Source organism: Culex quinquefasciatus, chromosome 3, assembly GCF_015732765.1.
Source record: "Culex quinquefasciatus strain JHB chromosome 3, VPISU_Cqui_1.0_pri_paternal, whole genome shotgun sequence".
Classification (NCBI taxonomy): domain Eukaryota; kingdom Metazoa; phylum Arthropoda; class Insecta; order Diptera; family Culicidae; genus Culex; species Culex quinquefasciatus.
In genome coordinates, this window is record NC_051863.1 from 3264491 (window position 1) to 3287844 (window position 23354).

Consider the following 23354-nt stretch of genomic DNA (forward strand, 5'->3'; position numbering starts at 1 on the left):
GACCATCACTGCCGAGTGCAGGAGTTCAGTTAAAAAAAATTCTTTTAAAAAAAGACGATTTTTTTTATCGTGTAAAATCTAAATCCCTTCGATACATGAAACCCGTTAGAAGGTGGACAAAAACAAAGACTTTGTGTTTTACGAAGCTGCAATGAATAATTCATGGATGCGACCAATATATCATACGTTGATGAGTAGGCTTAGTGATTTTTCACGCTCGAAAATTGCAAATTTCACGGGGACCTCAATTTCAAAACACCAAATTTCACGCAAATTTCACGGAGCTAGAAAAATGTTGAAAAAACTCTGAAAATCATATGTTTAAATCTTGGAAACTACTTTTAATGCTTCATTACATATTTTTCTTCAATAAACTAAAAAATCGTTACTAAATTTGAAGCGACGCAAACAAAAAAAATCCTCATTTTCAAAAAAAATCCTCATGGTTTATGGATGGGCTCTATATACATTTTGAAAAAAAATGTATGGCACGCGTATTCTCATGTACTGAACTGCTCTTTTAATATTCGACTAATAAAGCTTATCATATCAAAGCAAGATTTAAAAATTTTGTCTAGTCAAAATGAGTTAAATAAATAGAATTAAATAGAATATCCCAATAAATATATTTTTTAAGGGTTTTAGCTTACTTTAAAAAAACTTTATTTAAAATCAATTTGCAAAAATAATATAATTTTTAACAAAATCGAAATTTTTATTCTAAGTGAGAAAAGAAAACAAAAAAAAAGTGGTATATTTTAATTTTCACGGGAATCATCCAGCCAATTACACAAATATCGTTAAAATTAAATAGGCCCAAAAAAATTTGATATGTTTTTAAAATGTGATTCAAAAGATAAAAAATACTCTTCATTTTATTTTGAATAAAACAAAGCTTGATTCTTTTAATTTCTTTCAAAACTATACCTTTCAAATGAAATAGCAGTAAAATTTTTAATACAGCGAATGAAAATATTACTAAATTTAGTTGATTTCTGAAAAAAACTCAAAAATCTGAACATTCTTCAAATGGTTCATATCAACTTGACATACATATTAGACTGGCTTGTCGTTATATGGAATAATAAAAAAAATATCAAATCAAACCAAAACAATGTTTTTATATGGAAAAATTAAAAATGATCAAATCAAACCAGAACAAAGTTTTTTTATGCCTTTGGGCCTCAAAACAACCCCCTAAAATTTGGGAGCGATTGGTTGCGTCTACACTTTGCACATTGCCTTTTAAATGTTGTATGGGAATTAGTAAGGAACGTCTAAAACGTGATTGCCGAGCAAAAAAAAAAAACAAGTTTTAAACCAGTTTTTAGCACGCTGTATCTTTTGACAGGAGCAAGATAGCAAAATTGCTTGGGGAAAGTTTTAGAGAATTTTCTCAATTTTTACGTTATTGTGTTAGTTTGAAAAAATTAGTGGAAAATAAAAATGATAAAAATCAAAATGTAAAAAGAGGGGTTTTCCATACTAATGCCCATACAAAATTAAAATGTAATGCGCAAAGTGTGAACGCAACCAATCACTCCCAAATTTTGGGGAGTTGTTGAGGGGCGTAAAAGCAACAGAAAAAATATGTTCTGAAAAATCGACAATCTCGAGCCATCCTATTACATATATATATATTCAAGCTTTTTAATTGAAAAATAATAAAATGTAATCAAATAGTCTTTCTGAATGAAATATTTATTAAGTTGTTATTTTAAAAAAATGATTTGAGAAAATTGAAAAATTTCATAAATTTCACGCCTTTCACGAAATCATCAAAAATCTCTACCAGGGTATTCACTCGCTTAGTTGTACAGTAGTTCCTAAGATTTTTTTAATTTTTTTGTTGAGTTTGATAAATTATTTTGAGAAAAATTGTTACATTTTACACAAACACATGTTACACAAACATGAAATTTCACGGGATTTCACGGAAAAACCCAAATTTCGCGGATTTCACGCTGTCCGCGAAATCGTGAAATTTCACTAACCCTATTGATGAGTAACGGTCGTGTTGTATCACGATAGTTGTTAGTGATAGATAGAAACTTTATGTGGGATCGCAATAATCCTTTTGTCTTTATAGTTTAAATGGGATTAAACTCGTAAAATTGGTTCGTTTTAGTTGTTACCAGTTTTGAGCACCTTAACGATTCTAGAGTTTTTAAAAATCCTCATAGTTCGTGTTTTAGAGAACAACTTCACCAAAGAGTGCATATAGATTTGGTCACTATGACCACCGGGATATTGCTACACCAGAAAGAAGTCCCTTTTGAGACCCTTTTTTGATGCTCTAGATTCCATTCGACAAATATTTTTCTATGCTTTGACCACAAATAAGAAGACAGGTGTCCTACCGGTTTCTGAAAACCGAAACTTTCGAAATGATCACTTTTCACAGCTTGTCTTGTAAAGACGATACTCATTCACTTTTGATCGTTGAAATTTACTTAATCCTTAAATTTCCAATATAAGCCCTATAAAAATTACCAATCTGTTGTGACAGGTTTGTCAGATCTTAAATATTTTGGGCTCATTTGAATGGTCTTTTGATTACCCTTCCAACGATGGGTCGCATGACAGATCCGGACAAGGTTTTCACCAAAATATTTAAGATCCGGCCTCGAAAAGGGTATAAATAACACTTAAATGCTTATAACTTTTGATAGGGTAGTCAGATCTCCAAACTTTGGGCCTCGTTGAAAAGATCTTTTAAATAAGCTGTTCTCGAAACACAGTTTAAACAAGAAAGAGGGTAAGACAATCATTGTCGTTCATGAGATGATTTCAATTACAAACCCCTTAAGAAGGTTTTACAAATTGAAATCAACAGTTTTAAAACCTTTTTTTACAACAAACACTCTAGACCCAATTCCAGGACGAACTACTTTCAAGCGATCCATTTCTTCATCCGCGTTTCAATAATTTATGAGAAACAGCAGCGTCTCGCGCTAACCACCGACATCCGAATCAATCTTTTGTCTATCACTGCTGCTGCCGATGCTGGATCAACGTGCAACAGCGAACCGGTAGCGGTCGGTGGCGCTCTCCTTCGTGTATAAAACGGCGGTGGAGACCCTGTCTGGCAATTTGCTCCTCCAAGAGTCGTCATTTATATGCAGGCCAAAGTTAGACTCAAACATACAAAACGGGGCGCGCACAGACACAGCCACAGCGATCAGAGAGGTGTGCTCCAAAGTGTGTTATTATTACTTTGTTCGGCGCGTGAACCCATCATCAATCATGCCCGCGGAAAAAAGGGAAGTGAAGTCGATACGCGAGCGTAATTTATTAGCTTGGAATCGTACTACTGACCGGGGTCGTCGATACCGATTCCGAGGCCGAGATTTGGGTCGGCGGCTCGGCTTAGATTAGATTGATTGAAACTTTTCGTTGCTTTTGTTGGCGAGCCAGTTATACAACGATTTTGAAATTATTGTCATCGCCGCCACACAGCCGAGTGGACAACTCTGTGTAACTGTGTCATGTTTACTGATCTCTCGCGCGGTTCTTCAACGCCGCCACCACCACGACCACGGCCGCCGTCCGGATGCGAGAGTCTGTGCTGCTGGTTGTTGTGTACGGCTGGCAGCGGTTTCGTGGTGGTATTTGTGCTTTTTCTGCCTGTTTTCGTCTCCCACCCTGAACAAGCTCCGGCGACTTGCTGCAGCACGACGTCTCTCGTTCGCTTCCGGGACGAACACGACGATCCGGAACGGGTCGAGGAAACAAACGCCGAGTGACGTTTCTAGCTGTCAGCTCGCGAACAAACTTTGCAACGCCTACTCCGTTATCACACTGTGCTGTTGATTGCATCTTTCGCTCGTCCGTCGTGGCAATCAAAACAAAAAGTAAAGACACTTTTTTCGTTTCCTCCTTTTGACAGATAAACACACACACTCTACATCTGCCCCCTCAATTTTGTCGTCACTCTCACGGAACGGGATCTCCGTGCCCCCTCCCCACGCACACGATTCTTATTTACACCTTTTGACAGCTACCGCGGTTTCGACGATGACGTCCCACACACACTCACCTCGTTTTCACTAGCTGGAACTTAATCCTGGACGATGATCCGGCTGCTGCTGCCGCCGCCGTCCACCACAGACTTGCACGCCAAACTTTGCTCAATTCCGGCAGCCCCCGGCGCCCTCGTTATCCGCGGGATCAAATTCCGGTTCCCCCGCGCGACGTAACAAGTTGAACGAAACTTTTGTTTGAAAATCACACAAAATAGGAAGATTTCTTATCTATCAAATTTATAGCCATTGCTTCTTTCGTTTTCTTCTCTTTGTACACTCTTTTTTTTTATTCGCTATATTTCCACACTCTGACTTTTCGCTTCTTCTTCCTGCTCCCTCTTTCTTCCCTCACTCCCTTCTTCTTAATCGGTTCACTTCTTGTTGTTCCCTTTTTCGTTCACTCCTTGTTGCCTTCTACCGAGAGGTTTTGTTTCACATTCCCACACACCGCACACTCATTCACGTTGATGCTCTGGCTCACTCGCACTCATTCAGAGCGCGCGCACACCAACTTTGACACCTCGTTTACGGGGGCAGCTCTCTTTCCTGTTAACAGCAGCGGCGGCGAAGGCAAAACCCACGACGACGACGACGACGACGATGGTGATGACGGCGAGTGACGGGCAAGCGTTGCCAGATCCCGGGGGGAAGGTCGCATGTGGAATAAAGAAGTAAGATTAAAAATGAGATTAGTTTTGCTTTTATTTGCGAAAATTTGTTACATAAATAAGTTATGAAGAAATACGATTAAGACATTAAAACAAATTTTGTTTTGATTAAGGTTTTCTGCCAAATTTTCTACACTCGTCAAAAATTAAGCTAAAGTTGCCGATATTATTATTCACAGAGATGAAGCTTACTTTTCTGAGTACAATGATAACTGTCTAGATAAGTGAATCTCAATAAATTTCATTTCTTGTTCCTTTAGCGAAACCAAAGAGCCAAAGACGAAATTTCAAAATAAAAACTCACGTCTTTTGATTTGTAGGTTTAGCCCAAGCATAATACAGTGCTTAGTGAAATGGTTTTTGGTTTCAGAATGGAGGGGTCTTATAAAGCGTCAAATAACATCACCACACCAAAAAAGACGTATGAATTCTTTGAATTTTTCAAAATATCCAAAGTTTTTTTTTTCATGAAAAGGTCCTAGAAGCTATTGAGAGCGGCCGTAGCTGACTGGTTACGGTATTCGCTTTGTAAGCGAATGGTTCTGGGTTCGATGCCCATCTGCTCCCAACGAGAAAGTTAAGAAAACACATAAATTTGAAATGATGAATATGAACGAAAAATCAATGTCGCTCGAGGCGGGGTTCGATCCCCCGTCCTTTGGAATTGGTAAGCAAAAATGCTAACCACTAGGCCATGACGACTTGGTGAGCTAGGACTGGAATTAGGAATACTGTTGTTACAGAGAGCGCGTTGTGGCGCTATAACGGAATCGACGTAACACCTTATAATGTGGCCCTCTTAAACCTTGCGGTTTCGCCAACGGATCCACAGACGTGTATCGTTCTTTTTGCGACAAGACTCCGCCTCCCGGGTCTCCTAAGTGTGAAGGTATGGGCACGGGGAGAGGGCACCGAATACCTATATTTACACTTAGAATTTTTTGCGTCCGCCCCGGGATTCGAACCGGCGACCTCTGGATTGTGAGTCCAGTGCGCGGTCCGATTGATCCACACAGGCTGACACGGCGCTATAACCACGGCAAAAAGTGTCCAGGGCATTCGTGGAAATACAATGTCCCATCCCAGAGGGTCCCGGAGTACCAAACCTTCTTAGCATGGTGCTCCCAACGAATACAACCAAATCTCGGAGCGTATGGTGGTGTGTCCCCACGCTTCTTCCTCCCCTGTCGATTCAGAATTGTGTTGTTGTTCGAACACTCTGTGCTCAAACTCAACCCACTTCAAACGAATCATGTCTCTGCGATACGGCTTTACGCAGTAGGCCTGGCCGCTTTAACGCTTGTGATGTTTCAATGCATTTTGGTTGCAATGGCGCACTACAAATGTTAATAAATGACAAGAAGAGTGCTAGGCGTAATCTAACCTAAGGCACTCTTCAGGGTCCCTTCGAAAGATTGGCTGCGCTAGGGTCTGAATAAAAAAGATCCTATAAGCTATTGCCATTCATCCAAGTCGAGATATGTATAAAAATTTAAATGAATTGACAAAACCTCGCAAATCTTGTTTATTATGAAGTTCAAATCTGGAGCAACATTTGAAAAGAGCGCATATGAATATTGACGGAACTGTTTGGAAAATTCCAAGACAACAGGTAACTATTTAACCAGCCCCACAGTGTTGAATGGTGGCTTGGGAGGCCAACTATTGGCTTCTAGTTTTGAGAAAAAGTTAACAAAATCCTGAGAATTTTAAAGTTAGTTCAAACTGTCAAAATGCTTTTCCGCCCATTCCTCGTGCTGCTCCGGAAATATATGCTATCTGAATAAATTAAAAAAGACCGTTCAGACCCACTTTGGGCAGAACGTGCCACCTTTTAAACTGGTATACAATAGCAATCAAAATTTATGCGATTCGAATATAATTCTAATCCTGGAGCAACACGAGAAACGGGCGGAAAAGTATTTTGACAGCTGGAACTATTTTGAAAATTCGGAGGCAACATGTAACTTTTTCACAAAACTTGAAATTTTAAGCAATAACTAGCCTTTCCAGCTAACTTCTAACACTGCTGGTTTTGTTAAATAATTACCTGTACCGATGCACCCTTTTCAAATGTTGTTCCAGATTTTAACCCCTGACAACTTCAAAAAGCAAGTTCAATGCAAAATTTTATGTGTTTTAAGTTGAAAAATGCTTAGGCTGGTTCAAATTTTATTTAAATTTAATGTCAACTGAACTAGTGAAAAGTGCATTTTAAAACACTTTTTTTTATTCAAGTGTTATTTATTTTTTATTTTATTTTTTTGCTGTAATCGTATGCAAAAGTGCTGATTTGCCAACAATAGGTGACCGATGGAATTACACGCATAATTACACGTCTTCTAAAAAACAGTTCGAAATTCTACCAGAATTATTGAAAATGGAGTTTTGAAAAAGTTTTGTAAGCCTAGACCTAATAATATTAAGATTTTTAATTTTGTTTTTACATAACGCAAAAAAAAAAAAAACAAATAAAAAAGCTGTTGAGAAATAGATTAAAGTTATGTCAGTTCAGAGCACTGCTTGTAATTTTAGAAAGGTAAGCCAGATCTGGAAAATTCTAAATCCATAAGAAAAGTCATTACAGCACCTTTCTGAAAATATATAAGTTATAAAACTTCCATGATCGAAGGGGTGGTTTTCTCTTAATTGATTATGCCAAAGTGTTGAGTTTGACTGTCCAAAACGTTCTGATTTTAATGTAATCGAAAAGTCCCCCAGAGCCTCACACATAAGGTACTGAGGTTTTGCTTACTGAGCATTAATCGAGCTAGGACTAGCTTTAATCGCGGCGAGGTAAACGAAGTTTAGCTTTATTCGCAGTTCGGATAACTGTTGTCGGCTGTGCTGATGATGTTTGTGGCGTCGATCAATTATACGGAAAGCAATTTCCGTAACTTATAATATTGCAGGTTTTCATGCAAAAACCACACTTTTTAGCAAATTGTGAAAGTAATATGCAGCAATTTCTTAAGCATAACTTTTTATGAGATTTTTTCAATCTTATAAATTGCGTGTTACTATATCTTATCTTATCTTATAAATTTCGTGTTACTACGGAATTTCAATAGGGACTTATGGGACCCCAAGACGAATCGAATGAGGCCAATACAGTCAAAATCGGTTCAGTCTGTGACGAGATATTCCAGTGACATTGATTTGGTATACATGTCTACATACAGCCAAACACACAGACATTTGCTCAGCTGGTGATTCTGAGTCGATATGTACATACAAATGAAGGTAGGTTCAGGAGGTCTAACTAAAAAGTTCATTTTTGGAGTGATTTTATAGTTTTTCCTCAGCAAGGTGAAGAAAGCAAAAAACTCTGGATATGTTTACAGGATCTCGTCTAGAAATGCTTTTAAAAAATGTATTTTAACGGGGTAAAATCCCATAAAAAAAATTAATGCAAGGCGCCGCTCATATACAGGATTTGAGCTCAGTACGCCAACGAGAATAGAGATCTCTACGGTTTCTTTCACGCACACCATGATTCTGTGTTAGTATTTGTATTTGAAGTATTGTTTTTGGTTTGAACGATTGTGATTGGCTGAATTCCAAGCAGCTGATTTTGTTTACACTATTTTTACGCAGACATAGGCAAATCGAGTAGATCAATCGTCTGTAAAAACCAGCTGTTTATCACGTACTCGTGGTATAACAAAGGACACAGCTGATTTTGACAGACGAGTTGTTCTACTCGATTTGCCTATGTCTGCGTGTAAACTTTGATACAAACACACTCTCGCGCGTGGATATCTCTATAAGTTCCTAAATAGAGATATCCACGCGCGAGAGTGTGTTAGTTTGTAACAAAATTTACACGCAGACATAGGCAAATCGAGTAGAATGATTCGTCTGTCAAAATCAGCTGTATCCTTTGTTATACCACGAGCACGTGGTAAACAGCTGGTTTTTACAGACGAATCATTCTACTCGATTTGCCTATGTCTGCGTGAAAAAAGTGTAAACAAAATCAGCTGCTTGGAATTCAGCCAATCACAATCGTTCAAAACCAAAACAATAGAGTTATCTAAGCCCAATCTCACGCACACTAGCTCACCATTTGTTTTTGCTGGCGGGTACAAATTTTAACCTAAAAATCCTTCGTGTACGTACACGCAATACATGCGCACGTAGATAACTCTATACTTCAAATACAAATACTAACACAGAATGATGGTGTGCGTGAGAGAAACCGTGGAGATCTCTATCAAGGCTATATATCATAGGTACTCGCGATCTTGCTTTGCATTAGTGTGAGTGCATGGCTCCGTGCCACTAAAACCAAAACAATAACAAACGAACAATGGACCGTGCCAGGAAAACCAAAACATAAACAATGTCAGTGTCAGTGGAGTGAGAGAGTCAGAGATAACGATTTTGACAACCGCACTACTACACACTCAATCGCGAGTACCTTAGGTAGAAAGCCATGGATCTCTATAGAGTTATCTACGTGCGCATGTATTGCGTATACGTACACGAAAAAGATTGAGGTTAAATTTTGTACCCGCTAGCAAAACAAATGGTGTGCTAGTGTGCGTGAGCTCGGTCTTAGATAACTCTATGCCCGCAATTTCAGTTACGCATGAAAACGCCATAGAGATCTCCACGGTTTCTCTCACGTACACCATGATTCTGTGTTAGTATTTGTATTGAAAGTATTGTTTTGGTTTTGATCGATTGTGATTGGTTGAATTCCGAGCAGCTGATTTTGTTTACACTATTTTTACGTAAACCTAGGCAAATCGAGTAGCCGAACTGGCCTGTAAAAACCAGCTGTTTATGTATGTGTGTAATTTTGTTACAAACTAACATACTCTCGCGTGTGGATATCTCTATCGAGAAATTAAAAGTGAGAGTGTGTGCGTGCAACATGGAGTTAAACTTTTTGAAAAGCCTTGGTAAGCTTCACAGCAACTGCACAGAAAGTTTAACTCCATGTTGCGATTTGACAGCTCGATAGAGCTATCTAAGCCCGATCTCACGCACACTAGCTTACCATTTGTTTTTGCTGGCGGGTACAAATTTTAACCTAGAAATCCTTCGTGTACGTACACGTAATACATGCGCACGTAGATAACTCTATTCTAAACCCGCATGAAAAAATTGTATTGAACTCAGTACACAATTCGATTTTTTCAACACTCGTCGTGTTTATCCATCTTGGCAGAGCCTCGTTGGATACATGAACGAATCTGATTTTTTTTTATTTTGGATTTACAGATTTCGTAATCTTGGAAACAATTTTCTTTACTTCTCTGGCAACCCTGGTGCCGATTTTCTGCTCCCCTCTTTGTGCCGCTCTTCCTCAACAAACCCCATCCACTTTCCTCATTGCGTGCCTTCTCTCTCACCCCCGTGCACACCAGCTTACCTTTATCAGGCTCTCTCACTCTCGCTCTCCTTCGTCGCTTCTCTTTTCTTCCTTCTACGAACCACTACACAAACACACGGACGCACACACATACACTCGGGCCGAAGAAAGGAACTCGGCTGCACTGCTCGCTCCAACTACGACGTTGCGTCCATTTTAGACACACAATTTTCCCCGGGGTTCGCCGCGGCGATTTCCGTGCCACGAATCCGCGGGCCCTTTTCCGCGCCCGTACCGGAAGCCGCACACTGCCCAAGTGCCGGAAGTGCGAGCCGCGACAGCGCCGCCGTACCGTGTTCCGCGGGATCGTTCCAACGGGCCGGAACGGACCACTATTCCGTGACACACACAATCTCTGATCCTCTGGCCAAAAAAAGACGACGGACGATTATTGTTACAAAAGCGCACACACGACCGAAGACGATGTTCCACACCAACTGCTCTTGGCCTGCCTTTTGCTCTTGCTCTTGCGTTTTTCGGAATTTGACAGTGTGTGTCAGTGGAACGCTGTCATCGCCGTGGTCGGCTGTCATCCAGTGAGAAATATCGAGAAATTAAATGTGAGAGTGTGTGCAACATGGAGTTAAACTTTCTGTGAAGTTGCTGTGAAGATTACCATGGCACTTTGAAAAGTTTAACTCCATGTTGCACGCACACACCCTCACATTTAATTTCTCGATAGGCCCGATGCGGGCTTGTCCGTCAAAACTGATAGACCCGCATCGGTCCTACGTTTCGCACAGGGCAGTTTGGGTGAGGGACAGGTGAAATTGAAACCTTACGGAGCCGTCAGTTGAAGCCAGCGGCTTGTTGTTGGAGCAAGATAGCAGTTACAGGTGCTGAGAGGGAGAGTGGGATAGATAGAGTTCTACCAAGGAGAGCACGATTTGTGACGGAATTTGCAACGAGAAAATCTTAGTAGTGAAAAAAAGTGATGGAAATAGCTCGAATTTGTGATTTTTTTTAAAGTGAAATGGGTTTCAACTGAAATGGCGTGAATGTTTTAAAAATTGGTGAGTATCGTCAAAAGTAACTGTTATCAAAAGTATTTTAACCTATTTTAACTGTACAATCAAACCTTTGTTTATCACAACCGAGGGGCTTTAGATTGTGGTTTACTTTGTAACGAGGGGTTTACGTGCGCCTTTTTAGCTACAGTACAACTTTTAGAATTCGATTTTTGATAAAAAAAAAACAAGTTTTTACGAGTTTATTTTTAAACTTTTATTATATTTATTTCAGCCCTGTTAAGATAAAAGTCGTGATTTGAAAATTTGATTATATTTTTTTATAGAAATTGAGAATATTTCACACAAGTTTCACTTTTAACATTGAAAATCTGATCAATGTTTTCCAAGATTTTATACGGTCAGTTCCTTTCTAGACTTGTTGCAGATAACTGTCGAAATTGGCTGATGCACGAAGTGATTGTTGACAATTGTTTACCTATTTTTCGGCACCCTCAGCAAACGTCAAATCATACAAAATTGCTGCCGTACCTTTTCCGGGAAAGATCCGGCAGCTATTTTTACAAAATTTTGACGTTTGCTGAGTGTGTCGGAAAGTTTGGTTATGTTGCCGCTTGCAAAGACAAGCGGCGGATCGGATGCGGGCTTAAAATGTCAAAACCTCCCTTCTCCCTTCGTTTAACTCTGCAGCTGCAGCTTTTTTTTTAAACAAACGGAACACGTTGTCGCATGATGTGTTTTAAAAATAAAACTTTTTTTAAGAAAAATTCCATCCGCAAAAAATGCAAGAATGTTCGAACAATTATTTGAGATTTTGGAGAATTAACGTTTTCAGTCACAATTTTTCTTTGAATTATTATTTTTTTGTTCAAAACAATAATGCTTATTATTCTGAGTACGAAAATATTTTTATTCACAGCTTTTTCCAAGGGATCCTTGTACTCCTGTATTCCTGTATTTTTTTTGTATTTTTGCATTAAATTCAAATAATAAAGTGTGTGTATGTGTGCGTGTGTGCAACCAACCAAACGGGACCGCGTGGTCGCTTCAAACAAATTGAGTTGTTTCCATGAATGTTATGAATTTTCCAAATTCTATTCATGCAAATAACTCGCATAGGCATTTGGAAGGTGTTAGCTCTGCCGAGCTTCGGTGACCCATTTCTACGCTGGCTAGCCGAGCGCGTGGTACATCAGCTTGAATCGACAAGCCCCGCCCTGAAGAACGTTTGCATCAATCAGATTCAAACGTTATTTAGAACTTCCGAACCCTTGACAAGTGGAAAAAGACTAAGTGCGTATTTAGTTGGTAGTAACAGTATTCCTAATTCCAGTTTTAGCTCACCAAGCCGCGATGGTAGTGGTTAGCAGTTTTGCTTACCCATTCAAAGGACGGGGGATCGAACCCCGGCTCAAGCTACTTTGATTTTTCATTATTTTTCAGGGTTTCAAAAATTTATAATTTCTTCGAACCATTAAATTCAAATAATAAAGTGATCAAAAATGTTCGTTGTTCATAAAAAAATACATAAGGCTTTGAGACCATATTGGGAACCCCTAAACTAATGTTTGGTAATTTTCATTGCAAGGCCATATCTCAGCAACTTAAGGTCGGATCCTTGGACGGATCAACAATGTCCAAAAAAGCAAATTTTCAAGAAATGTCTCAGCATTTCTAATTTATTTTTTAAAGATGGACAAGGATGGACGAAACGAAACTATTGGCACTACGCCCCCCGGGGCATGGCCTTCCTCTAACGTGGGATTTCTGCTCCAGCGCCTCTGACGAGACAGGAGAAACCGGGACCGACGTTTTACTTCACCATCCGATAGAAGCTCAGTGGATAAGGCGGGAATCGAACCCGCGTCTCATAGCATCATCGGGATCGGCAGCCGAAGCCGCTACCCCTGCGCCACGAGACCCACATAAATGGACTCTATTTTTCAAAAATTAAAAAGAGAATTATGTTTTACATTTTACCCTAAAAAAGGCGTTAACTAACAGTGCATCGTTTTAAAATTAGATAGATTTGCTTTTCGATTTAGAATTCAATTTTAAATCTAAAAGTGATTATTTGATTTTTTGCCTTTTAGAAACTTTCAAATTTTCGAATGTTTTCATTGCACCTTTCTATGGACAGACCCCAAATTTGTATGGAGACTTGTATGAAGAAACTAATTATGCGAAATTGCTTGTTTGGACATAACGAATCGATGAATAAAGTTTTCATGAAAAAAAGTACGATGATATTGCCCATCAATTCTCTCATACAAATTTGGGGGATGTTTATAAAAAAATGTTCTGCAAATATTCGAAAATGAAAAGCATCAGATGGGATTTCCTGATCGATTTGGCATCTTCGGAAATGTTTTAGATTACAGTCAAGATTTGTTTTATTGAGAGCAATTAAAAAAAACAGAACAACCTATGAATAGTGGGTTTCCTATGCAGAAAAAAAATAATCTAGAAAAAAGGTGCAGTGGTTATGTTCCAGGCATAACTAAAATGACGATGAAATTAAATCTCGAGTTTTTTCTGAAGAGGTCCTAAAAGCTATTGTGTTTCATGTTTATAGGGCCTATAAAAAAACTCATTGAGTGTATCCTGCTTACTCCGATGGATGTTCACATTTATTTATCCAGATTTTTATGCGAAAATGGCGTTCGAATGGTGAACGCCCGAAATGTCAAAATCACGCAGTGGTACCAACATTGCAAAAAAAGTGTTCCATGGCATGACCGCCAATTTTTTTTTCTAATGTTGGTGCTTCTGAGCGATTTTGACATTTGGGACGTTCACCATTCGAACGCCATCTTCGCTTAAAAACCAGGATAGAACCATATAAAAAGTCAAGGTATTAAACTTAAGCTTGATGGCATATGTGAGATTTAATTAATTTATCAAAAATAAAATATCTTTTAAGGTTATTTTTCTCAAGTTGTTCCTTTAAAAGCGACTACGTTTGGTTGGTATTTCGGATATAAATAATATAACTTATTTAGGTTTTTTCATTAACAGCAAATTATATTTGTTTCACAGGGTTATTCTGTATCGTTCAGATATTGATATCTTACATCTATCGCACAGTGACGAATGACGATATTCTGGGTATATATAAAAATACTTAACAAAAATACTTCTTCTGCTAAAATTGTTCGTTTTGCTTGCTACGCTTTCTAAAAGCATTACAATTGATTCTCCTCCTTCACTTTTCTTCTTCTTCCTTCTCAAGCTCATATCACTAGGTTGATTAACTTGCATTGATGTATGACTATGTTTTTGTTGTTGATATATTTGTCCTTAGCATTATAACTTCATGCACTGAAGCAGAATAGTGTGTGTGTGTAGTTTTGTGTAACTTAGTCACTTAAAAAAGGGAAACTTAAAGGTAAATATCACTTTGCTTGCATTTTTCTTAAGAACTTCTTACGAGTTAAAATTAAAACGTAATGCTAACGCTTGGTTAGAACATGCTTCAAGTTGTGCGACCGTGCCCGATCGCATTCAGTGGTAAAAGAGTGTGGTTTTAACCGCAACTAGAGAGAGGTTAGTTTAGTTAGGGTGTGTTAAAGCTAATGGTAATGTGGTTACAGCGGTTTTAGGCGACGGCGACGGCGACGGCGGCTTGCGCCGACGACGATTGCCGCCTCGTTCGCAGCACTGGTGGTAGAAATGCTTTCTGAACGCACTCGATGTTGGCCCGACACAGGGGGCAGCGATCACATCTGGAAGGAGAAGAAATTGAAAAGTTAGGTTGGGTTTCGAGGTTAGGTTTGGGGGGTTGTGAACTTACTGTTCGGCGCACTGCCTGCAGGCGGCGATGTGTCCACAAGGAAGGAACATGGTTTCCATCTGGTTGTCGACGCAGATGATGCAGGTCACCGCTTCCAGTATTCGCTCCTCGACGAGTCGTTCGAGCTTGTTGGACTCGGCCGCTTCTTGGCTGAGCTGTTGATCGAGCTTTTCGGCTTGCACCTGGGGACATTCCTGTTGTACTTTGGTGATTTCGATTCCACGCGAGTGTAGGGTTCTCCGGGCGTTGTCGTACACCTCGCGGCACGTCCGCTGAATGTCGAAGACGTACCGCTTGCCGAGTTCGGTATCCTCGTTGAACATGGACACGATCGTGCCCTTGAAGTCGCGGATGAACTGGGTCGTGACGATGGGGCGAACCGTTTCGCAGCAGTAGAACGATTGCTTCTCCGTGACTACCCGGTACAGGGAGGCCGCTGTCCGGTGGTTGGGCAGCTTCAGCTCCAGATTCACCTCTTCGTGCTCTTCGTTCATGTAGGTTAGCCGGATCGATCGTTTGATGGCCTTGGCCGCCTTCATGGCAGGGAATGGGACACTGGAGAGAGCGAAAGAGAGAGGAAGCGTTAGTTTGGTGAACAGTTGGTAGGAGAGAGAGTTGGTACTTACTTGAACTTTTCGTCCCCTTTGGAGATCTTGAGTCCATGCGGGTTGACGTCGATCTTGCAGCGAACGGACGGTTCGCTGATGGTAACTCCTTCGAACACTTCTTCGCCGTACCCGTTGAGGGATGAGATCTCTTCCAGGACCCAGTACTGGGCCGACGATGCGGTCATCTTGATTTTGAAGAGCGTTTCATGCTCCTTCGCCACCATTTGGATGAAGTTGTCCGGGATCGGCTCGGGCTCCACATCTTCGAATTTTGGCCTTATGATGTACTCTTGGTAGATGTTCTTTGGTTTCGTTTCGACGGTAGCGTCTTCTAGCGTGACTGAAGAGGCAATGCTCGCTCGCTTGATGTCCGTTTCGGAACACTTGCGCTTGGAAGGTCGTCGCAGCTGTCGACGATCGATCGTACCGGTTAGACTAGCTCGCTCCATGACGTTGAGATTCGCCGGAACCTTTTCCGGGTCATAGCTGTAGCCATCGGCTTGCAGTAACAATGCAGTGAGGTGTGCAGCGGTAGCCCAGCTGGATGTGCTGATATGACCGTCCAGGAGTTCCTGACGAGCTTGCATGTAGAACAACCGCCGCACGCTGTCCTGCAAGATCAGATGGGCCGGAACCCAGAACTTGACCCGCAGTGACAGCAGTATCGGGTGGCTGCGATCGTTGGCGTGAAGACTCAACGGATTCCGCAGGTTGATCCACTGCTTGGCGCTGCACTCGTCCCCTTCGGCAGCTTCAGCATCGCGGACCGGGATCAGCCCGAAGTAGTCAGTCTCACAGATAATGCCGAGATCATTGCAAACCTGCAACAAAACCCAGAAAAAGGAAACAGATATTAGTATCAATTTGATGTGTCAGTGTCTAAGGTAGAGATTTGCTTATCGATACCGCAAAGTTTATCCCATATCTAAAGCCGACCTTTGATTCACCGAAACGGGTTTTTACGCCCTGTACGGAATTCCCACGCCGCAACGCGGTGCTATTCACGAGACTTAGCCCGTTTACGACCTGGTTTTGGGCGACAAGTGATAAAACATTGTCTATTTCCAGCGGGTATGATTCGGCTAGAAAATCGACCTTGCCGAGAAGTCAATGTGTTATTGGAACACCGTGCCGTTGACCTTCTAGCTGATTTCGTACACTAATTTGAAAGTGCAAATTTGGTAGTCATCTGCATGTTGATCGAGATATCAGGACAAATATTGTACTATCAATTTAACGTACGTAACGAGACTTGCAGATAAAGGCACTCAAAGTGCTGTTCCAATACAACGTCTGTTGACAACGACTTGTTATATTTGGATCACGATTCGCGTTATCAGTCGCGCAAACACTGTACTTTTCTTTATCAGCTCGGTTTCCACTCTCGGATAACGTCTCTTTATGGCCCCCTTTATTGGTTGTAGCCGCCCCTCTCGAGCAAAGTTCAAGCCTGTTGTTTTCAGACAAAAAGCCTTGCCCACAAGCCCACACGTGGTGTGGACGTTTTGTTCAACATCTGTATTCAAATGAGGGGAGCCTACTGAACGCAGCTTAACGCATAGGTCAACGATTTAAATATTACAAAAAAAGACCCCAGCAAACGCAGTTTGTCGTTGCCATCAATATAATTGATCGCCAAGTCGTTTTTGTGCTGCTAGAAGGCGCCAAATTTGCCCACTAGCAAAAGGTTCATTAATCGTGCCTACGCGACACATTTTTCGGGGACGTGATTGAACTGCTAATGCTGCGGAGTGGAAAACAACTCTGGGTACCACGAACACACCAGCAAGAAACCGGCTTTCGCGGGCTGGATTTAACAAATAATGATGGATCAATTGAATAACAACTAAGCGCGGGGTTTGTTTGGTTGTTTGTTTGTATCGTTTTCCCGCTCGCGCTCAAGTTGAAGTCGATGGGGGCCTTTCGTTCGCTCGCGACTCACAGGTGGTAGTTTTAGTTTGGGTGGTTTGAGCTAGTGTGTGGGTTTAGTTTAGGGTGGTAGTTTAAGAATTAATTATCACTTTAGAAAACTTAGTAATAATAGTTTTTTTTCTATCTTTTCAGAAAATTCCCAGGATCAGTGGATACCGAGTGAACCAGACAGCAGATTCATCCTCATCAAACAAATTCTAAGCTTTCAAGAAATATGATCACAAATGCCGACTTCTTCAGAGCGAGTGAACCAGTCAACAGATTCATCTTCATCAAACAAATCTAAGCTTTCAAAAAATATGATCACAAATGCGTACTTCATCAGGACGAAAGAACCAGTCAACAGGTTCGTCTTCATCAAACAAATTCTAAGCCTTCAAGAAATATGATCACAAATGCCGACTTCTTCAGAACGAGTGAACCAGTCAAAAGATTCATCTTCATCAAACAAATCTGAGCTTTCAAGAAATATGATCACAAATGCCAACTTCATCAGAACGAGTGAACCAGTAAACAGGTTCGTTTTCATCAAACAAATGTCAAGCTTTCACGAAATATGACCACAAGGGCAAACCACAGACTTCATCTGTGAAGTTTGTGCGCAAATCTTGACTTGACAAGCATCCTCGTTGAGTAACCTAAATGAGGCAGATTCACCTGTTCAAGCATTTACAAACGGGGATAAAAGCTCCACCCTAGAACCGCCATCGTTCACTCTTCACTCATCGCCGCTGACAGACGTCTGTCTGCGTGAATCGCTCGCCGCCGCAGTGGATATACCAATATATATATCCACACAAAGCGAAAAATGGCAGAAATTAACACATTCAAAACTCTAGCTTTTTCACATTGAGCAGCGGGTGTGGACTTTGGACCGACCGCCGAACAGTGCGAGAATGGACTTTGTACCTGCACAGAGAGGCAGCAGCAGAAGCAGTAAAAAACTGTATAGACTCGCTATTTTAGCTCCGAAACAAAAGTCGTGAAATTTTGCTCTCGCTTTTGCCGGTTTGCAGTTGCGGCTGCGGCTGCTGTTGCCGGGCCGATCTTGTCGAGAGAGATCGATCGCTAAACGACACGAGCGCGCACAGCTTTTGCTGCGTTCTATACTATATGATATCATCTAGCTTCTGGAGTTGGTATCCACTTGAACTTGAAGTCCGGTACCACCGCCCGCTATCAATTACGGGCGTAATTAGACGGTACAGAACGGATCTCGACATGCGCCGAGTACGTGCAGAGTACGTCACACGCATCGATCATATGGCCGGGCACGTGCTAGTTTCAATTGAGCAGCCGCGGGCAAAGTCCGCCCCGATACAAGATCTTTGATGTGGACCGGGTCGACTCGCATCAATTAGCGCTATCGAGGGGGGTCGGATGTAGCGGCAGTTGATCGATGCTTTAGAAAGGAAGTGACTCACGATCGGCGTTCAGCGTGCTTGACGAAGGGTCACGAGCTTAACTTCATTAGTATATTGCATTGGTACTGCGGTGCGGTGCCAGCTATCAACAAGCAATTACATTGTTCAATGAAATGATAACCTCGGACTGAACCGCGCCCGTGACGATCGTTGAGGCTAATTGAGGATCGTCTAGGTTTGCATGCACCCATGGTTGATTACGGGACGCTTTCGTTCGTTTGTGAAGCAGATGTGCGTTATCAATCCATGGATTCGTTGACACAGCGATAAGCTCGAGTGCTAACAGCTTTCGAATCCACTGTTGATCATGTCTTCTAGAGTTAATAAAAACTCTCCTCAAATGAGACAAGAACTTGTTTACGACCTTCAGAGTCACGTCCCGACCCGCCGGCCTACGCATAACCTATCCATCCCCAAGAAGTAAACAACTTTATGGATCTATCAACGTGCCATTCCGCCAATACATCACATTCCAAGGCGCTTTTAAAGGTGCGCAATTTTCGATTATGATACCCCAGATCCGGCGAGTTTGTAACTGCGTAGTAAACGCGACTCTTTATCGTCCCGAACCACTTCTGTGTTGAATTGGCTCTCTTGAAAACAGAAGCGTGTAGAATTTCCCCACCCGGCTTTAAAATGTGTATCAAAGTCGCGACCCGCGAAGTTTGTAGCGAGAATGAGAGTTGATTGTTTACTCCTGGTGCGAGCGAGCGGGCACGGGCTGTTTGGGTAATGATATACAGTGGGAATTTGAGAATCCCACGAATGAGTAATTAGGGCATGGCGAGGAAGGTCGCAGACATGCCAGAGGAGGACGAGCAGGGTTTTGCGTCGTAGAATTGGATACATGTGCGCCGCTCGTATCAATCGAGGAATAAAGCATATTTTTCGAGAGTATTTCGCTCGAAGATTGGCTATAATTATTCTTTTTGTTTCAACCTATTTGCGCGAAGATTAATGATGACAGCGGATTTTAGCTCATTTCGGCACAGGTCGGTTGTTCGACACTCTGTTCGAATGAATTTTGCAAATGTTTGCGCAAGTGTGGTCCCCGCCTAGAACAACCAACACGATTGGACTCCGAGCGAGGAGTTCAGGGACGTTCTGTTTGCACCTCCAGTTTGCACGTTTTGCTACCAGAGAGCTGGAATGTGTTTACTACGCCTTTGATGGCGTTTTAGTAATGTCCTGCGATTGGTCACCACCGCAGCAGGGATCAGCAAGTTCAACTTGGCTGTATCGGTTTGCATGAATTACCTGGCTAGTACACGACTAGTGCGAAGGGTAACTAGTTTCGGGGCCGGTGATTTAATCCCTAGACGGAAGCACTCGCGGTTAGCGGTTGTTACACGCTACTTTTTTAGACAAAGGCATACTTCCTTCGACGAGCCTGTACTTGTACTTGTAGGCGATATCGCTACAGAACATGTCCCATAGAGGTTCGACGACGAGTTGCCTGCAAGTCAAATTGCAGCTGCAGTTGAATCTACACAGCTAGAATAACGGGCCTAAGCCCGTAGATCTGGTTTCCAACCCAAGTTACATTCCACTGTCAGTTCAGATATGCAGGATGCAAATGAGAACGCTGTTTTCAACTCAGCATCAGTTTCTCTGGCAACGAAGGTTAATGGCCCAATAATTGATGGTGTTGTTTTTGTTTTCATGCCAAATTATCGCACATTTCATTCTGCGGTTAATTCGGGCCACGCAGTTTCCTCGAAACTTGCAAAACAACACGCACCGTCCCGCGGACTTATAATAATATCTATCCCAAGAAGGTGATCGCGCTCGAAAATACCCACCTATTTATAAAGATTTTTATTTTCGACTGTGGACATTCCCCGCTCTCGATCTCGCCGCTATAGTTTTGCCCAAGATATGAACACGACTTTGCTGAGCGCGCCGCACGCTGCCGGTCTCCGTGTATCGTTGTTCAGCGAGGGAAACTAAGCCAACCAGCCAGCCAGTGGAAGAAGAGTTGGACTTTGAACGCGCTGTAGGTGATCACTCGCCGACCATGTGCTCGGTTCGCGTGCTGTACGTACAAAGCTTCGCGGCTCAGCAACAGGGGCTAGTTGTGTAGTTGTGTAGGTAGAGTCAACGCCGCGCGAAAAGTAGCAAAACAAATATGAAAAACATCATTTCTCTGTTTCCGCCTACCCTGCCTTCACGGCTGCAGGTCTTGGCGTTGTGATAAAATGTTGGCCTGGTAAAGCGAGCGGCAACTTGTTTTTTTTCGAATGTTGGTTGCGCGCATAATATAGGCTTCCTTGGCGCGATCGCGCCTAGATGATCGCGATCCTTCAGATTCTGGCGATCTTTGTTCGCGTAGAATCTGCAGCCCGTCGGCCTTGTACTGAGTACAGCGAAGCTTACGTGACTGAGAGCAAGTACGATTGGCGTAAGCCGGCGCACAGAACCAGTTTCTCATAGTGTTTCCTTCGAGAACCATAAACAAACCTTGATTTAATTGCTGCAGTCCGAAACTAATTAAGGTTCGTGTGACTGAGGCGGGATTAAGGTATCAACGGGATCACGTTCAATTTCAAGGTGTCTTGCTCATAGTCGAAATTGTTGGAAAAACCGAACTCATCAGGCCGCGATAAGCTCGATTGGAAATGATGAACCTCGGGATTAAGGGATTCGGTTTAATTTAGACCGTGACCGGCGTGCCGTTGGATTAGGGCTCCACGAGACTTTGCGGTGGGTTTCCCGCCCGACCCAGTGACTCGAAGTTCGTTAATCTCTTCTAGAAGCTCGCGTATTTCAACACAGAATGGAAAAATTAGCCAATGTGGCTATCGTGACTAAACGCTTCACAACTTTGCGGTTTGATAGCTCGGACTTTGTACCCCTGTCGATCGTAACGTGACAACTCGATAGTTTCGTCGAGCAGGGCAAAGTACAACTGTGAAGCCCACTTGACCGAGCTCGTTGCATTCAAGTGTGATGAGATAATCGGCACTTTACGCAACAGCCACTTGGAATTGATCATTTCAGCTGAAAACGATCGACCGTTTAGCGCAAATTGAGACTTCCTCCCGCAATTTCAAGAGTTTGTAGGCCAGTTTGGACTAAAAATATCGGCGCCATGAGCCGAAAAACAACAAATCACGCCCCCAGGTCGTGAAGAGGGCCCCGAAAACGAAGGTGTCAGCGTACTCTAACGAGATCGAGGGTTGCCACCGCCCATTCAGATCGCGATCGCGATCGACAAATCCGGTTGTTGTTCTACATGCAAGCCCAATCGCTATTAATAGTGATCTATCGGCGATCGCCGCGATCGCGATAAACAAAGACTAAGCGAGACACACTCTGCTGGTCGGCTATTGACACCCTTAGCATACTGCGGTGGCATGAAAGGGAACGAACGATAACAATTTGTTTACACGTTGACGTGAACTCTCGCTGGCACCTCTGTGCTGGCAAGTGCAGTTTTTCTATTGGCGCAGACTTGCAGGCGCCATGCCGTAGATACATATACAAACAACTATACCGCGTAGCGACTCAGAATTACCCACTTTTACTCGGGCTGGCTAAATTCAAACGAAATTTCCCTTCTGTTTGTCTGACTATTATCGATTTTGCACCTACCTTCTCCAGGCACTCCTGGCTGTTCTTCTTTGGGTCGCACTGGACCCCGGAAGTGGTTCCGTTCGGTAGATTGACCAAGCACCACATTTTTGTACTTTTATTCAGCTCACCACCCACGGTCACAAAGCACAATTGTGCTTAATTTATGTACCTTTTATCAACTTTTATTGACCGAAATAGCCCCCCTCTCGTTAGAGGCGCGTACGTAACTCTCCGGTTTTGTTTGTGTCGCACAGATGTAGATTATGCTTCGTTTGTTGAACCCTTATCTCTGGCTCCGTGTTGTTCGCTTTTCACCGAGCTGTTTCAATGTCTGTTTTCACTCAATCACAGCCGCTTTGGACACTTTTCTCATCTTTCCTTGATATTTTTACACCCCCAAAGTTCTCGGCTCCTCTTTTGCATGTGCTATTACGCAAATTGTTTTTCTTTAAATCACTTCTCTTCGCGTTCCCATCACACCTTCAGCTTACGTTTTCCTTCCCCTATTGTTCCGATTAACAAACTGTCCTCGCGGTAGTGCACTGCACTTGGGCTTGTAATAACAAGTAACTCTGCTGCTTTAACTTTTTGTACTGGCCTTTGCCTTGTTGTACGTCCATACTCGACGGACTCGCACGTAGGATTGTGGTTCAGCTGTGCAGCCGCAGTCGAGTTTTAACCCGCGAGAGAGAGAGAGAGCGAACCTCAAGAAAGCGCTCTCTTTGCTCTGTTTTGTTGTGTGTTTTGAGATGGGAGAGTTTTGCGTTGCTACACCCAAACGAGGGAAGGCGAAATGTCGGACAAAGATGTCCGGGTTTCTGACAGTTAAGATTTGCACTGGATTACAGCTTCCAAAAAGCGTATTCAAGCAAGTATTCAGGTGTCCTAAAAGTTGAAGTCTTAAGCTCAGCTTAAAGCGACAACAAAACTGTCATTCAGTGATACGATTCAAAAGTTGCATCCAATGGCATAGGATC

General features: G+C 42.1%; 2 protein-coding genes across 4 annotated transcripts in view; both read right to left on the reverse strand.

Moving 5' to 3' along the window:
- The window catches only part of LOC6038993, a 140688-nt gene extending 130127 nt beyond the window's left edge, over positions 1-10561 (reverse strand). For 2 of the 3 annotated variants that reach the window (XM_038262723.1, XM_038262722.1), the window contains exons 1-2: positions 10077-10561; positions 4040-4571 (exon numbers count right to left, since the gene is read on the reverse strand). The gene's annotated coding sequence lies outside the window, so the exon portion shown is untranslated. The remainder of the gene's footprint in view (positions 1-4039; positions 4572-10076) is intronic. The other variant, XM_038262721.1, reaches the window with a different exon arrangement.
- Positions 10562-14044: 3483 nt separating this feature from the next.
- Positions 14045-23034, reverse strand: LOC6038990 (E3 ubiquitin-protein ligase MYLIP). Its single transcript, XM_038262724.1, has 4 exons — positions 22396-23034; positions 15464-16266; positions 14838-15392; positions 14045-14769 (listed from the first exon to the last, which is right to left on the reverse strand). Exons 1-4 carry the CDS (start codon positions 22480-22482, stop codon positions 14643-14645), a joined length of 1572 nt encoding a protein of 523 aa, XP_038118652.1. The 5' UTR covers positions 22483-23034; the 3' UTR covers positions 14045-14642.
- Between the last annotated feature and the right edge of the window lie 320 nt (positions 23035-23354).

Coding starts and splice junctions, on each gene's coding strand:
- LOC6038990 (XM_038262724.1), bottom strand. CDS start 22,482: ATGTGGTGCTTGGTCAATCTACCGAACGGAACCACTTCCGGGGTCCAG. Junction 15,393..15,463: donor AAAGGGGACGAAAAGTTCAA/GTAAGTACCAAC, acceptor CGCTCTCTCCAG/TGTCCCATTCCCTGCCATGA. Junction 14,770..14,837: donor TGCAGGCAGTGCGCCGAACA/GTAAGTTCACAA, acceptor TTCTCCTTCCAG/ATGTGATCGCTGCCCCCTGT.